Source organism: Sus scrofa, chromosome 15 (assembly GCF_054392235.1).
Source record: "Sus scrofa isolate SSC_HxYL_T2T_F1_AM1 chromosome 15, Sscrofa_HxYL_maternal_Yorkshire_Landrace_v2.0, whole genome shotgun sequence".
In the NCBI taxonomy this organism is placed as follows: Eukaryota; Metazoa; Chordata; class Mammalia; order Artiodactyla; family Suidae; genus Sus; species Sus scrofa.
The window spans coordinates 134,941,252-134,958,666 of NC_139397.1; the positions used below are offsets into that span (position 1 = coordinate 134,941,252).

The following is a 17,415-nucleotide window of genomic DNA, read 5'->3' on the forward strand; positions in this document are numbered from 1 at the left end:
AGGGTTGTTGCTATATAATGAGAGCAGGAAGAATATCTTCAGAATAAAGGGAATATCTTCAGAATAACTAGGGAATCTCTTGGCACTCTCATGCTTAGTTTTCACTGTGAATGGGCAATTACAGCAACCAGAGCCTGACAAGTACACAGTGACCAGGAGCTCAGACCCCTCAGAGAAAATCTCAGTCATACCACCAGGCAAACCATCAAGACCAGAAGTGTTAGTGGAAAATACAGCCGATCTAGAATGGATGGTAGAAGTAGATAATAATATCAGTTATAATCTCAAGGCTATTTATGGCAATAAGGACAAAAAGGACTGCAGCTCAACTCCCTAACCCTCCTTTTTTAATATTCTCACCTAGAAACTGAAAACCACCAATGAGAAGAATTTGTAATAAGACAGAACAAATTTAATAGGGATGCTCCATCAGAACCCCTGAGATCCCTTTTTATACTTCTCATGCATCTAGATTATGTTTTCAATAGCTAGCACCTGCAGTTATTCATTAGACTGCCTTTGGGCTACTTAAAATATTTTGCACATCTGGGCAGAGCCAAGAGCACCAAGGCAGCTGTTAACCAAAAACTGCAGTATGGGAACAAGAAAGCCCATCTTCCTTACCTCAAGTTGAGACAAGCCCAAACTGAGGGATCAAAATGAGGCCTACTCTCAGTGGGGCTTTACTTTTACCTTATGTAATAAGGTCACATCCTGAGTTGGCTCCCTCCCCTTCCCAGCCCTGCATTACTTACTCTGTTACTTGTCTCTTAATAAGTCACTTTCAAAAATACTACTTCTAAGCAGCCCAAACTTTGAAAAATTTAACTGTGAGGGTGTCAACAGTATTAGCCCAGAAAAAGGATTAGAAATTTAGGGCTCATCAGACAATTAGAAGTGGAACTGAGACTTCTCCAAAGTGTGGTGAATATGGTGGCACGCAAAGTTGTAGTTCACTACAACCACTTTTTTTTTTTTTTTCTTTTTAGGGCCATAACTGTGGCATATGGAGGTTCCCAGGCTAAGGGTCGAATTGGAGGTACGGTTGCCAGCCTATGCCACAGCAATGCCAGATCCAAGCCATGTCTGCGACCTACACCATAGCTCAAGGCAATGTTGGATCCTGAATCCACTGAGAGAGGCTAACCTGCACCCCCATGGATACTAACTGGGTTCATTACCACTGAGCCACAACAGAAACTCCCTATTACAACTACCTTTTAGTGTATCTCCATGTTCCATAAAGCTAAAAAACAGCATCTACAACTTAATATTCAAGATTTAATATAAAACAATTACATGTACATGTACAGTATCTGGAAAGTGGCAATAAGGCATAAGTCATGTTCTGCTTCTGACGGCAGACATCAACTTGGGTGGGTTCTGGTTTTTCTGTAAAAGGACTTCCACATTTAGCAGTGGCAGCATGGTTCTAGAGGTAATAGCTTTCAAGACAGCTTATAATTCTGCTGTTAGCTTCGTGAGAGCCAGGAGCAACTTAGGTGACTGACCCGATCTGGGACATGGCTCTCAAAATCATTCTTCTCAAAACCATTCTTCTCTTGATGAGGAAGAGGACTGTGAGCTAAAAATTGGCTCTAAAGGACTGATGCTCCTTGCCTAACCTATGCAGGGTTTTCATACCCCTTCACCCCTAAGTTAAATTTTCACATGAATAAGGTAAAAAAAATTTTTTTTTACAGCCAAAGGGAAAAGGGAAGGAAGGGGCTCATATTAAAAGAGCAGTCAAAAAGAAACATCTATTTAGAGTTCTTCAGCTTTATTCTTCTTCTAAGAACTGCAGATAAAAAAAAGCTAGGATGGGAGAAGTGCGATGAAATGACCAAAGCAATAGTAGTGGCAATCCTCTCTCTATTGAGCCTACAACCTACTGTCATCAAAGTACCCAAAATTCTGTTCTTCTATCTTTGGGATTCCTACAAATTGAACACCATCCCAATCTTTGCGAGTGGTTTAAATCACCAATATAAGAAACACTGGGAGTTCCCGTTGTGGCTCAGCAAAAATGAACTTGACTAGTATCCATGAAGATGAGAGTTCAATCCCTGGCCTCGCTCAGTAGGTTAAGGATCCAGCATTGCCGTGAGCTGTGGTGTAGGCTACAGATGCGGCTTGGATCTAGCATTGCTGTGGCTGTGGCTGTGGCTGTGGTTCTGATTCAACCCCTAGCCTGGGAACTTCCATATGGTGCACTTGCGGCCCTAAACAGCAAAGAAAAAAGAAAGAAAAAGAAAAAAGAAAAGAATAGAAAGAAACACTGATCCAGTGTCATAAAAGTTCTTAAAGCAACTTACGATGATGAATCATTTTCCTTAGGATAATCTTCATTCAACTCTGAGCCAGATGATAGCATTCTTTTCCTCTTTTCAGTCCTACAGAGAATAAAGGTGGTTATTTTAAAAAGTCATTAATTCATACCACTAAAAAGTATAAACCAACATACTCGAGAACAAGACCTGTGACTACCACTAATTCTCTATACTACATTTAAATTAATATACTGTGTTATTTGCAAGCTCTATACATGTCACTAACAAACTATATAAAACAGATACTATTTCCCAAAAATACACTTTATACTTTCTTTTCCTAAGTGGAAAATTTCCTTCTTTTCCTCAAATTATTGGTCTTTCTAAAAGGTCTAAAAGACATTTATAAACAGGTAAAGCTAATGACTAAGAAAGAAAGAAAAAAAGTCTTTCATACCTATTTTCTAATAACCCTGATCTAAGAGGTGTTGACGTAGATGTCAAAGAGGGAATTGTCCGGGTAGCAGTTATTCCACTTCCTGCTGCAGTTTTAATTGATGCTCTACCTGGATTACCAAGAACTTTTCGAAATGGAATATCATCTTTAGTTTCCAAACTTCCTCTTTTTGAAGAGACCTATAAAAATAAAGTTTAACACAGCTAATTCTTCAAATTAATTGGCATACTTCTACAACAGTGATCCTCATCTGGGGAACTTTTTAAGATTCTAGCTTAACTGGCCTGGAGAGAAGTCCATTCATCAATATTTCTTGTTTTGGGGTTTTTTTTAATGGGTGATTTAATGTATGGTCAGTGTCAGAAACTAAGTTTGATATACATTTTCTTATAGTACTCTTATAAACTCACAATATTTTTTTTGTTTTGTTTTGTTCTGTTTTTGGTTTTGCTTTTTTTTAGAGCCTCACCCTCAGCATATGGAGGTCCCCAGGCTAGGGGTTGAATCGGAGCTACAGCTGCCAGCCTATACTGCAGCCACGGCAACGTGGGATCCAAGCCGTGTCTGCGACCTACACCATGGCTCATGGCAATGCTGGATCCTTAACCCACTGAGCAAGGCCAGGGATCAAACCCACAACCTCATGGTTCCTAATCGGATTAGTTTCTGCTGTGCCACGATGAGAACTCCAATAAACTCACAAATTTAATAGCATATATAGAAGCAGAAGGGAATTTGCTTTGAATTAAAAAAAAAAAAAAAAGACTCACAAACACAAGATATGGTTCTAGTGACCAGCATGAAAGTAGATCTTTAGAGAAAAAAAAATCCTATTTGATTATGATAATTTAAAATGACAGAGATTTGAGAAAAAAGGAGCAACAATAACATTTGGTTGCCATAATTTAAATGCCTGCCAAGTCACATGTACAACATATGATTTTTGAGGGGCTTCTAGTTTGGAGGAATGAAACAAACAGATAAATGACAGGGAGATTCAAAGTGATAGATAAGGGAGTTGCCGTCGTGGTGCAGCGGAAACGAATCCGACTAGGAACCATGAGTTTTCGAGTTCGATCCCTGGCCTTGCTCAGTGGGTCAAGGATCCAGCATTGCCATGAGCTACAGTGTAGGTCGCAGACATGGCTCACATCTGACATTGCTGTGGTTGTGGCGTAGGCTGGCAGCTGTAGCTCTGATTAGACCCCTAGCCTGGGAACCTCCATATGCCACAGGTGTGGCCCTAAAGATAGAAAAACAAAAAAGTGATATATGTAGAGGGTACTGGCAGAAGATGAATCGAAGAGTCTACCCTAAAGACACAGCAAAAACATTCAGAGAGAACACAGCACTTTATACATTATACCTAACTACAGATGTGATAAAAAAAAAAAAACTTTCTTTAGCAATAAAGCATTTATTTATTTATTCTTGTCTTCTTGTCTTTTCTAGGGCCAAAGCCATGGCATATGGAAGTTCCCAGGCTTGGGGCCTAATCAGAGCTGTAGCTGCCGGCCTACACTAGAGCCACAGCAACATGGGATCTGAGCCATGTCTGCAACCTACACCACAGCTCACAGCAACGCCAGATCCTTAACCCACTGAGCGAGGCCAGGGATCTAACCAGCAACCTAATGGTTCCTAGTTGGGTTTGTTAACCACTGCGCCATGACGGTAACTCACATAGTGAGAAATATTTTAACATCACAACTTATTACACATATTTATATAAATACCAAAAGTTTCAGAAACCAACACTTATTTTTACTATGTATAATATCTTCTCTATTGTTTTCTATTCTATTCCTCTTTTATGTAATGCTAGTCACGACACATAAAACTGATTTTGCAATTTCACCAATGGGAATCATTATCTATGAAAATATAAACAGCTGCTTCTCCTAGATATGTTAACATTTACACATTTAAATACTCTAATAGTTTAAATTTCTACCTATAAATGGATGAATCTCAAAATAATGAATGCATGAAAAACCCAGATCAAAAATTATACACTGATTCCATTTGTATAAAACTATAGAAAATGCAAACTAACACAAACTGACAGAGAGCAATTCAGTTGTGGCTTAGGGATAGTGGCCAGAGACGGAGTTAGAGGGAAGGATTACAAAGGAGGATGAGGAAGCTTTTAAGGGTTATGATTATGTTCACCAGGTTGATTATGGTGATGATTCTGCAGGTACATACGCTAAGTCAAAACATATCAAAGTGCACACTTTAAGTATATGCAATATACTGCATATCAATCATACCTCAATTAAAATGTTAAAAAACAAACAAACTGGAGTTCCCATTGTGACTCAGAAGAAACAATCTAACTAGCATCCATGAGGATGAAGGTTCAATTCCTGGCTTTGCTCAGTGGGTTAAGGATCTGGTGTTGCTGTGAGCTGTGGTGCAGGTTGCAGATGTCACTCAGATCCCGTGTTGCTGTGGCTCTGGTGTAGGCTGGCAGCTATAGCTCTGATTGGACCCCTAGCCTGGGAACCTCCATATGCTGAGGCTGCGGCTTTAAAAAACCAAAAAATAAAAATAAAAAAATAAAACTGTGAAGTTAAAAAAAAAAAAAAAAAAAAAGAACAAAATGAAAACTCATCCATTGCTTAATCCAGTAATGGATTAAGGAATCAAGTTATTTCTGCGTAGCCAAAAAGAACTCATTCATTTACTTATAGGAGAGCATCGAAGTCTCTCTTTACACTTGGTTTACCTTTGTATACATTAAAAGAGGCACAGGACTGATAAGTCTCAATAGTGTACAGTAAGTAAGTCCCATGACTGGTTGAAAATTTAAGAAAGAAAAACATTTTTAAAAATATTTTTTTTAGGGCTGCACCTGCTGCATATGCAGGTTCCCAGGCTAGGGGGTGAAGTGGAGCTACAGCTGCCGACCTACACCACAGCCACAGCAACACCAGATCTACACCACAGCTCACGGCAATGCTAGATCCTTAACCCACTAAGTGAAGCCAGGGATCGAACCCGCAACCTCACGGTTCCTAGTCGGATTCACTTCTGCTGTGCCATGATAGGAACTCCTGAAAGAAAAACTTGTAAAAAAGCAACCAGAAGACCCAACAAAACAATATATCACATAATGCAGAGACAAAGTTCGTAATGTAAAACAGACCCAAAGGGCATCAAAGAAGTATCAGCAATAAATTTTGTTAGCATATGGTTATCATGGGCTAAGCACTTTCATGTGCATTATCTCATAGCAACCCTTAAAATATGATTGCTATCTCAATTTTATAGGCTCAAGATACTTAATGAACTTCTACAATGACCTACAGCTAGTAAGTGGCAGCACCAATTCTCAAACCCACATCTAAACCCAAAGTTATGCTTTTAAAAACTACTCTACTGAGGTAAAGTTCAGATATGTGGAAAATAACCTTGTGATAATGCAAGAATTAGACATTAGTTTATTTTTTTAAATTTTTAAAGTTTTTTACTGCAGAAAGCTTTATTGTTTCCATTTGGTCTAAGACTTGGGAGAGGGCTCCAGGGTGGTTAAAACAGTGCCTTGTGGTGGCAGAGGGGCTTCTGGTAGAAGCCCAGGCACTAGAGGGGCTCCTCAAAGGCCATTGGGCTCCAGAGGCTCCTAGTCATTCTTGAGGGTGAGCCTTTCAAAGAGGTACTCGCCCAGCCCAGCATGGGGACCAGACAGCTTGCAGAGGTTGGTCAGGCGGTCGCCCATCTTCTTGATGAGCTTCACCTCCTCATCCAGGAAGTGGCTCTCCAGGAAGTCACAGAGGTGGGGGTCTGTGCTGGCAGAACCGAGGGCACGCGGATTTGGAAGGGCCTCGTTCAGGTTCTTCTCCAAGAGAACGGCAGCTTCCATAGCGTCCTGGGTTTTACCCTGCTCATCTTGAGATGGCTTCTGCACGTCCTAGAAGAGGGTGTGGCCACCACACTAGTTTTGCATTTTCAAGAGATGCTCCAAGCCCTTGCGCTTCTCCTCGACCAATTCATAGAAAAAGTGGCTCACACCCTCCAGAGCCACATTGTCGAGGTTGAAATTGAGAGGTAGGTGTAGGAGGCCTGCAGAAGCATGTTGATCAGGTGGTTGATGAAGGCATCCACCTCGGTGGAATAATTCTGACCAACCTAGGAGCTCATGGTTGATTGGCAATAAGGAGTTAAGCTCAAAATATGGTGTTGGCTGGTCCCAGAGACCGAAGATATCTGAGTGGCTAATTCTGAAGGCTGTGACTGGAAAAAAGGCTGGAGGGAAGTTGGAGGTTGGAGCAAGCGGCATCCCTGGGTCTCTTCATCTAAGTACTGTTGAAGCAAGAGACAGATCCGAGGGACCACCTAGTGCACAGCCTAGACATTACAGTTTAAATTCTACTTCCTGCAACCACTTCACAGAATGTCTAAGCTTATCTTTTTTTAAAATAAAAAGATAAAAAAGGGGTTTCATGGTGGCTCCACGGGTTAAGGATCTGGTGTTGTCACACCTATGGCTTGGGTTGCTACTGTGGTGCAGATTCCATCCCTGGCCCTGCGAGCATGGCCAAAAAAAGGCTAAAAAGATTCAAATGAACATACCTGATTGTCTGAGTAAGAAAGTTGCCTGTGGGTTTCCTTCTGTGAGGTCCTGCTACCCAGAATAGCTCCAAAACTACCAGAACCCTGAGAAGGTTTCATGGCTAGTGAAAAAAAAAAAAATTTCCAGATCACTTACTTTAATAGAAACAGGAAAAATAAAACAAATCAAAGTGCTTATTAACCAATTCTTTCTGATAGAAAGTACGTCTGATATGTACAGTTATTAAAGTTTGAGCTGGAATTAAGTAAAAAATATAACTGTAAAAACTTGGGAACATGTAATAAAAGGATACATTTTTTTTTTTTTTTTTTTGTCTTTTGTCTTTTTTTGTTGTTGTTGTTGTTGCTATTTCTTGGGCCGCTCCCGCGGCATATGGAGGTTCCCAGGCTAGGGGTCTAATCGGAGCTGTAGCCACTGGCCTACGCCAGAGCCACAGCAACTCGGGATCCGAGCCGCGTCTGCAACCTACACCACAGCTCACGGCAACGCCGGATCGTTAACCCACTGAGCAAGGGCAGGGACCGAACCCGCAACCTCATGGTTCCTAGTTGGATTCGTTAACCACTGCGCCACGACGGGAACTCCAAGGATACATTTTTAAATGCAAAAAGAAAATGCTAGAAATTCTCCTATATAAATAATTGGTAATTAACACTACAGAAAACTTAGTCACTGTGTATCTACAGCCTGAACATTGACACTGTGGATGCCAAGGACATGTGTCAGAACCAATGACAGATATATTTTCAATAATGCAGACTCAAAACATTCCCTTTAAGTTCAGCAAAGAGAATAGCTTCTATTCTAAAGAAATCAATGCTCGTTTAAAGAACATGCAAGGCAATACATATACATGAATTTTTATATACTTGAAAATGTATTTTATACTTTAATTTCCCCTCATTTGATGATTTTCTGGAATGTTTTAATTTTAAAAATCGGAAACAATGCAGAATATCCTTTTACATATCTTGTTGCACTACTGGAACAATTTCTGTAGGCTAAAACTCCTTAGAATAAGAACTGGTGGGGTAAAGGATTACAATGTTTGCCTGTCTCTCTGTCTATCTACCTACCTACCTATTTTGCTTTTTAGGGCCATACCTGCAGCATCTATCTATCTACCTATCTGTCCACCTATTATCTATCTATCTATCTACCTACCTATCTATTTTGCTTTTTAGGACCTACCTACCTACCTACCTATCTATTTTGCTTTTTAGGACCATACCTGCAGCATATGGAAGTTCCCAGGCTAGGGGTCAAGTCAGAGCTGCAGTTTCTGGCTTACACCACAGCAACACCAGATCAGAGCCACAGTCTTGACCTACACGATAGCTCATGGCAACACCAGATCTCTTAACCCACTGAGCAAAGCCAGGGATTGAATCCACATCTTCATAGATATTACTTGGGTTCGTTACCACTGAGCCACAAAAGGAACTCCCAAGAATGTACAATTTTAAACTAAATTGATATTAACACTATTCCTCGAAAACAAAGAAACAAACAAAACTCCACGCTCCTACCAAATACATGAGAGTATCTTGCCTCGTCTCACACTACTGCCAACATGACAGTATGAATTTGAATGTTTAATCAGTGAAGTGGAGAATTTTTTCATGTTTATGGGCTGTTTTTCTTCCTGAATTTCCTATATGTCCATTTCTCTACTGAACTGTCTTTTTCTTACTTATTTGGAAGGTTGGTATTTATGTATTAGCAGTATTAACTCTGTCTTGGTGGCTAATTTCCTTTGTCTTTTTTTTCCCTTGTCACAGAGATCATTTATATTTTTTACACAGTCCAAGTTATTAATCTTTTCCTTTACTGATTCTGGTTTTTATGTCATACTCAGAAAGGTCTTTGCCATCCACATATTATATTAAAATTCATTCTACCCTTTTAATAATACTTTTATCAGTTTACTTTTTTTACACTCAAATCTTCGATCAATGTAAAATTCATTTAGATGAAGGAATAAGATAAGGATCCAGTTTTCTGTCTCCTTAAATAGTTAGCTAGATATCCCATTTATAGACAACACTGTTTATCAAATATTAGCCTTTTTTCTCATTGATTTCAAACACTGGACATTATACTTTAAATGCTTTATACTTTTCAAAATATTTTATATTCATTATCTTAGTCTCTGCAAAGTATTTATTACTTTTGGGCAGCTACAGCAACTTAAATCTGAAAGATCATAACAAAACTTGCCCAAGAGTGTAAGAACAAGTTAAATCCATCACTAGCTACTCTAAAAGCATCAATGACTTAACTGAGTACCTAACACATTCCAGTCATGCTTTGCATTTATGAGCTCTAATTCTTTATTAAGCACCAAAATTAATGTGATGTAACATTCATTTTAGATATAAGGAAACTGAAACTCAGTTACCATGGGAGCTGCCCAAAAAGTACACAGGAAAAAACAAAACAAATACACCTAGGATTCAAATGTAAATCTGTTTAGGTTCAAAGCTCATGTTTTGCCATGTTGTTCAGACTCAAACTTGGGTCTCCAGTTTACTGTGCTTTCTTTCCCCTCTGATATATTTAGAAACATGCTTTTCTTACACATTATCAATTCTTAAAACTGATTCAAATGGAATAAAACTAATACAAAAATACATAGTCCCTGACATATTCTAAAACTTTTAAATAGTACTCAATTCTCAATTCTAAAATTCAACATTTAGAAAACTGACATAGATCAGATTTAGTAACATGAACACATAATGAACAGGAACTAAATGGGAAACAACCATTAAAAAATTTTTTAACAAGAAAATAGTGGGTCAAATAGATATTAATTAAATACAAGCAAGGTAGCACTGCTACGTCTCCATTTTATTAATGTTGTATTTAAGTTAAAAAACTCAAAATGTGAACCACAAAATATAATAACAAAGTACTGATGATGAAAGAGCTAGAGACTAGTTAATCGTGAAAAACTCAATTTAAACAATAGATTATGCCTAAAAAGATGCATATAGTTTTGGGGTTTTTTGGGCTTTTTAGGGCCGTACCCACGCCATATGGAGGTTCCCAGGCTAGGGATCGAACCAGAGCTGTAGCTGCCAGCCTACACCACAGCCACAGCAACACGGGACCTGAGTTGCATCTGCAACCCATACCACAGCTCACAGCAATGCCAGATCCTTAACCCACTGAGCGAAGCCAGGGATTGAACCTGCAACCTCATGGTCAGATTCGTTTCCGCTGCACCATGAAGGGAACTCCAACATACATTTTTTTTTTTTTAATGGCCACACCCACAGTATATGCAAGTTCCCGGGCCAGGGACTGAATCTGAGCCACATCCTTTAACCCACTGTACCTGACCAGGGATCGAACCCATGATTTCACAGCTACCCAAGCCGCTGTATATCAGATTCTTTCTCATTTTTTGTCTTTGTTGTCTTTTCTAGGGCCACTCCCGAGGCATATGAAGGTTCCCAGGCTGGGGGTCAAATCAGAGCTGTAGCTGCTGGCCTACACCACAGCCACGCTAGATACAGGTTGTGTCTGCAACCTATACCACAGCTCACAGCAATGCCAGAACCTTAACCCACTGAGCGAGGCCAGAGATCAAACCTGCATCCTCATGAACGCTAGTCAGATTTGTTTCCACTGAACCAAGACGGGAACTCCAATTTTTTTTTTTTTTTAAATCAAAACATTTTAAGTGAAAGGGATTGGGGTGGGTAGAGGAATTTTGATCATACTATGTAATTTTCTATACTACTGTTTTCATAGCAAGAATAAAACCTTGGAGTAAGTTTTATATAAAAAAGTAAGAATGAAAGATTTATGTAATAGGGTAACTTTTCCCAACTGTAGTTTAAATCCTATTCCTTTTCTAGGCATACTCTTGTGGAATCTTTAGGGTATTCCACATATAAGATCACGTCATCTGAGAACAAAGATAACTTTACTTCTTCCTTTTCTTTTTTTGTCTTTTTTCTTTTAGGGCACCACCCACGGCATACGGAGGTTCCCAGGCTAGGGGTCCAATCCGAGCTGTAGCTGGCGGCCTACACCACAGCCACATAAACACAGGATTTGAGCTGCATCTGTGACCTACACCACAGCTCACAGCAATGCCAGATCCCCAACCCACTGAGCAAGGCCAGGTATCAAACCAGTGTCCTCATGGATGCTAGTCAGGTTCCTTAACAAGTGAGCCACAACAGGAACTCCTACTTCTTCCTTTTCAATTTGGATGTTTTTTATTTCTTTCTCTTAACTGCTGCGGGTAGGACTTCCAGTAATATGTTGAAAAGAAGGGGTAAGAGAGGGCATCTTTGCCTTGTTCCTGATCTTAAAGAAAAACCTTTCACTTTTCCATCCATCACTGAGCTATATGGACTTTTCAGAGGGCCTGTACTATGTTGAGGTAAGGTAGTTTCCTTTTATTCCTATCTCGTTGACTGTTTCTATCAAGAAAGAAAGTAAAATTTTATCAAATGCTTTTCTGTGTCAAGAAGATCATGTAGTTTTTGTCGTTCATTCTGTTAATCTGATGTATCGCATTGATAGATTTTTCATATCTTGAACCATCTTTGCATTCCAGAAAAAAACCCTACTTGGTCTTGGGGAAGAGTCCTTTTAATGAGCTGTTGAATTCGGTCTGCTAGTATTTTGTTGAAAATTTTTGCATCAATATTCACAAGGGATGCTAATCTACTATCTAGCAATATTTTTTAAAACTGCTAATATCAGACCCTAGGATGATTAGTGCTCACCTGCATTAAGTCTGTTTTGATGGACCGCATCTAGAAACAACCTCATTTCCTCTGCATCCTTACTCGGTACTTTATCAATAGACAAGAAGCTGTTATCTTGTAGAGTTAACATTAGGCGGCTTTGTTTTGCTCCACTGGGTCGAAGCACCACATTTTTAATGTTATGACTTAGCTGATCAACACAAAAGGAAAAGTATTTTATCATTAAAAATGAATTATAATCAAGTATAATAAGTTGTATAATGAATACTAAAGTTTATATTTTCTAAGTTATATTTTTTTCTTTTCTTTTCTTTCTTTCTTTTTTTTTTCAGCTATACCCATAGCATACAGAAGTTCCTGGGCCAGGGATGGAGCCTGTGACACAACAGTGACAATGCAGGATCCTTAACCCACTGAACCACCAGGGAGCTCCAACGTTATAATTCTTACTCTTTCCCATATTAATTTTTTTTTCAACCAAAGAGAGTTTCCATTTCTTGATACATTTAAATCAAAGATTTGCCTTTTGGGGGAAGCAGACACATACTATAAATTTACAGATTAATCCTAGCACTCTTGATCTTTTGGTAGGGAACTGTGTATTTTCAGGTATAGTTATAAAGTTATAAAAACTAACAACTAGTAAGTTATGAATTTTCGGAGCCCAGATCACCAGTTCACCAGTTCAGAAAGCCATACTGGATTAGAGGCTTTCTTTTACTTTCCTCTTTTTTGAAAACAAAAGCTTCTAAGATACCTAGCAAGTAGTTTAAGCAGCTACCATGTAAAAACATATCCTAATCCAAAACATAATCCTCAAAAGAATTCCATTTCTCAAAAATACATCAACATAAATCTTTACCAATGTTAGAACATCTTTTTTCTTTTTTAACTAAGCAGGCTCATTTAACTTTGATTGAATTGAAAAGATTATTAGCATCCTAGAATTTTCTTAGTTTACTCCTCCCACTACCCAGAACTGGTTCAATCACTTTCTTTATACTTTTCCAGACTCTGGATATGTGCTATTAAGTGATAACTTTTACTTTCTCTTGGCTGATATTTTTCCAAGACAACATTAGTATATCTTGCAGTTTCTTTTTTATCCTTAAATAATTCCTGCCAACCAGGCATCCTTATTCTCTAACATTCTCCTTCAGCAGGCATATACAAAGGTTTCTAAAGCTGCCTTTTCCTAAAGACCCTCTGAACAGCATAAAGAAAGCAGTAATAGCATTTCAAAATTTTTTAAAATTAGAACTGACCTTTGACAAGTTTCAGATAAAGATGAAAATTTTACCAGAGTTAATTTATATTTCAAATTAAATTTTTTTTAGCTTTGAGGTAGATCTTAAATACATGAACTTGACTAGAAATTCTATCATGAAACACAGTAACTAGCCTCTGATGCTTTAACTCCAAAATATTTAAATAAGCAATTTAGCATGCAAAAGGAAAACAGATTGCATAAAACCATTATTTCAGTCAATATACAATTTTTTTGCAAATGAAAGTTAAATGTAAGAGAAAAAGTTTGTTAACAAACAAGATGAGAGTAATCTTGATCATTTCAACAACTGAAAAATTCTAGCCAGCCCTACAATTTTAGTTAACTACTCATATGGCGAGGCCTCGCAACCTTTCCTAAGTCTAGATTTCTCTGCTGGAGCATCTGTCATGTTTACCAAATGCCTAGTAGACAACAATATCTGAATGCATGACACCCAAGACAACTCATCTCTCCCAATCCTCACACTCCAATTCTTCTCCTCTGCTCCCTATCACAGAGAAGATGAAGAACTGAGATGAAGGTGTAATTACAGGTAGATTCACTTTGCTGCTAAAGATCTGTCTGCTTAAACATTTAAATATTTTCCCAATGCTACTTTGGGATGAGAACTGAAAAACTGAAATATCTATTTGAAAAAAGTATTTCTTTCACTGAGATGGGCAACTGGTAGATATATGTATGTGATAGAAACTGTCCTTTCCATTACCCTATCATCACCTTCAATCTATTTAAGAATATCTTTGATACATAAAGTCATAATTTATTTTCACAGTGTAAAAGCAAAGATATATGGAAATTTTACTTCAGCTCAGGTTCTCAAGCATATAGTTTTATAAAACTGCTCCTCAAAAGAGTATTTTAGAATATTATACTTTTATATAAGCTGATTAACAAATATGGAATTTTTAAGTGCAGAAGAACATAAGATATTATGTCCTTAAATTCAACACAAGTAGGTCTTGGTTGCACAAGATAATAGCACAGAAGTGAAAACAAAATTAACTACTTTCTGCTAAAACAATGAGATCCCTTCCAGCGTTGTCTCTGCAGCAGCACAGGTTTGATCCCCAGCCCGGTGCAGTGGGTTAAGGGAGCAGCACTGCCATAGCTGCAACTTGAATTCGATCCCCAGCCTGGGAATTTCCATATGCCATAGGTGCAGCCAAAAAAAATAAATAAATAAAGTAACAATAATAATAATAATATCCTTCAAAGGTTTGTGGTTAGAAGAAAACAGCTGTAAGGATTACTTTGAATCATCATCCTTGAACGGTACACCACAACCTTTTGCAGGATTATTTAGGAAGTAGAAATTAAGAAGACACTGGTAAGTTCTATTAAAGGTTAACACTAAATAGTTATTTATCTATCATATGTGTCAAGGGGAGTTAAAAAAGAAAAAAGAATAACTAAAGTTATCCTAACATAGCTTTAAAAACAGCTTAGATAGATAGTATCCAAACTCAGCTTCCTCCCACAAGTTTTCTTCTCAATAACAGTGATTGCTTACTACTCTTTATTATACACCATCAACAATTCTGCTGAATAATTTATAATATATACCTAATAGTATTACTGTCCTGTAAATAAGAAGCAAGAAATATTGATCTAGGAGGGGGACTACCATGATACTTAATATGGTACAGAACAGCAACTCACTAAAGGATGTGCTTGAAGATCTATTCCAGATCAAAATTTGAAATACCTGAAATATCCTTGGAATTCCTCCAGTATTGTAATGAACTACTAGGCTGACTTTATTCTCTTTTTCCACAATTTCAAAGGATCCTTCTTTCCACTTTGTAATCCCAGTCTGCATACTTCGAATTCTGATAGGACCTTGTATCTTCAGAGGAGACATACTTTCTTTAAAAATAAGTTGCTTCTGGCCAAATTAAAAAGCAAAAATACACCTTCACCTGATAGATTCTAAGGAAGAAAAATAAAATAAGTTAGCATTTACTAGTGATTAAAACAAGAGTTTGAAAGAGGACACTGAATGAACCATCTTACTTCCTTTTCTTCATTTCAATAAATTACCTTTCATTAGGCATCCTCAAAGGCTTTGATTAGCTGGATGGCAAAGATAAGGAAGACAACTAAAGCAGTCAGTGACATTCAGTGACAGAATTTCCCCACCTGTTATTTTTTCTGAACATGTTTTCTCCTTTGCCATGTACCTGTGTCTATCAGCACCTAGATTTTGCATGATGCACCATTAACAACCATATTGCTACTACTAAAGGCATGCCAATTAGGACTACTAAAGATTCCACTCTCAACACAAGTACCCATGGCAATATGACCAATGTTTACCCTCCTTCATGATGCTAAAGGATCTTGAATTTCAAATGTAAGTAAAATAATATTTTCAGTGAGTTGACTGCATTTCGTAGAATGGAGAACCTACCAAAATATCAATCATATCACCAAATGATTCCTTCTACCAGTTGGTAGGCTAAGCATATCCATATGCATAGAAGACATTAAATGAAAAATTGTGAGAATAATGAAATTAGTTTAATCTAAAGAATTATATTATTTGAGAAGATCATTAATTCTCTAGGGAAAACAAATTAACAAAAACAAACCCTCTTCCTGAGATCCGCCTACAATTTATGTTTAATATCACCATTCCTGGAAAGAATCTTTACTAATTTTATCCTTGACAAATGTTCAAATTTCCTAAGTGAACTTCTAATACTTAAAAACGACTTGCAGAGGAGTTCCTATTGTGGCGCAGTGGTAATGAACCCAACTTGTATCCATGAGGATGCAGGTTCAATTCCTGGCCTCATTCAGTGCGGGTTCAATTCCTGGCTGTGAGCTATGGTGTAGGTCACAGACACAGCTAGGACCTGGCGTTGCTATGGCTTTGGTGTAGGCCAGCAGCTGCAGCTTCAATTTGGTCCCTAGCCTGGGAACTTCCATATGCTACCAAGTGTAGCCCTAAAAAGGAAAAAACAAGATGGACTTACAGAAATGATAGAATATCTAAGACTCTTCAAACTAGCTTACCAGATGTCAGCAAGTAAATACAATTATAGTAACAGATAAGCTATCCAAAAGTGTATGTGTGTTATACACAAACACACATATATGCAATCATCTAACATTAAAACAGGATTTCCCAGAGCTCCCATTGAGGCACAGTGGAAACTAATCTGACTAGCATCCATGAGGATGCAGGTTTGATCCCTGGCCTTGCTCAGCAGGCTAAGGATCCGGCGTTGCACATGAGCTGTGGTGTAGGTCGCAGAAGTGGCTCAGATCCCACGTTGCTGTGGCCATGGTGTAGGCCAGTGGCTACAGCTCTAATTCGACCCCTAGCCTGGGAACCTCCACACGCGGTGGATGTGGTCGTAAAAAGATAAAAACAAAAACAAAAAAAACCAAATAGGATTTCCCATTGTGTATCAGCAGGTTAAGATATGAGCTGTAGCATAGGTCACAGATGCAGTTTAGATCAGGTATTGCTGTGGCTGTGGCACAGGCCTGCAGCTGCACTTCTTATTCAGCCCCTAACCCCGGAACTTTCATATGCCATAGGAGTAGCCGTAGAAAGAAAAAGAAAATTTAAAAAAAATTTTTAATAAAAGTAAAACAAAACTTATACTACAGCCTTCAAATCTCTAAAAACACTGCCTCTAATAGATTCTTATTTATAATTTAACAGATTAAAAATCACTAATTTTGCATCTGCATAAACAACTCAACCAGAAAAGCTATTCATAGTGTATGTACAAAGGAAAAACATACTAGGTCTAGATATGAGGAGCCAGCTCTGTCACTTACTAATCTGTAACTTACCTTTCCTAACCATTAGTTTTCTCAATTATAAAATGAGAATAATAAATACTATAGTGTTGCAAAATTAAATGAAGTGACACAGACAGCAGCTTTAATATGAATAGAGTTAGCGTCCACTTTTTGAATTTATTCCTTGTCTGCAACACCTTTCTCCAAAGATCCTAGACAAGTAAGTTGTTAGCAAGGGTCACCAACTCACTGACCACAGAGGCAAGGTAGGTGACACACGATTTAGGCAAACAAAATATGAAAACCACTAGTCAAATATAGCCAGTTTT

At 38.2% G+C, this 17,415-nt stretch overlaps 1 protein-coding gene across 21 annotated transcripts in view; it reads right to left on the reverse strand.

Annotated features, from left to right (window-relative positions):
* The window catches only part of USP37 (ubiquitin specific peptidase 37), a 97,664-nt gene that overhangs the window by 70,750 nt on the left and 9,499 nt on the right, over positions 1-17,415 (reverse strand). For 14 of the 21 annotated variants that reach the window (XR_014828713.1, NM_001444837.1, NM_001444835.1 and 11 more), the window contains 5 exon segments: positions 15,033-15,256; positions 12,055-12,226; positions 7,303-7,403; positions 2,728-2,906; positions 2,316-2,393 (listed from right to left, as the gene is read on the reverse strand). Coding sequence is in view for 15 of the 21 variants with exons in the window: in NM_001444837.1 (NP_001431766.1) it covers positions 2,316-2,393; positions 2,728-2,906; positions 7,303-7,403; positions 12,055-12,226; positions 15,033-15,188 (686 nt within the window). In the remaining 6 variants the exon portion in view is untranslated. 21 annotated transcript variants of the gene reach the window in all.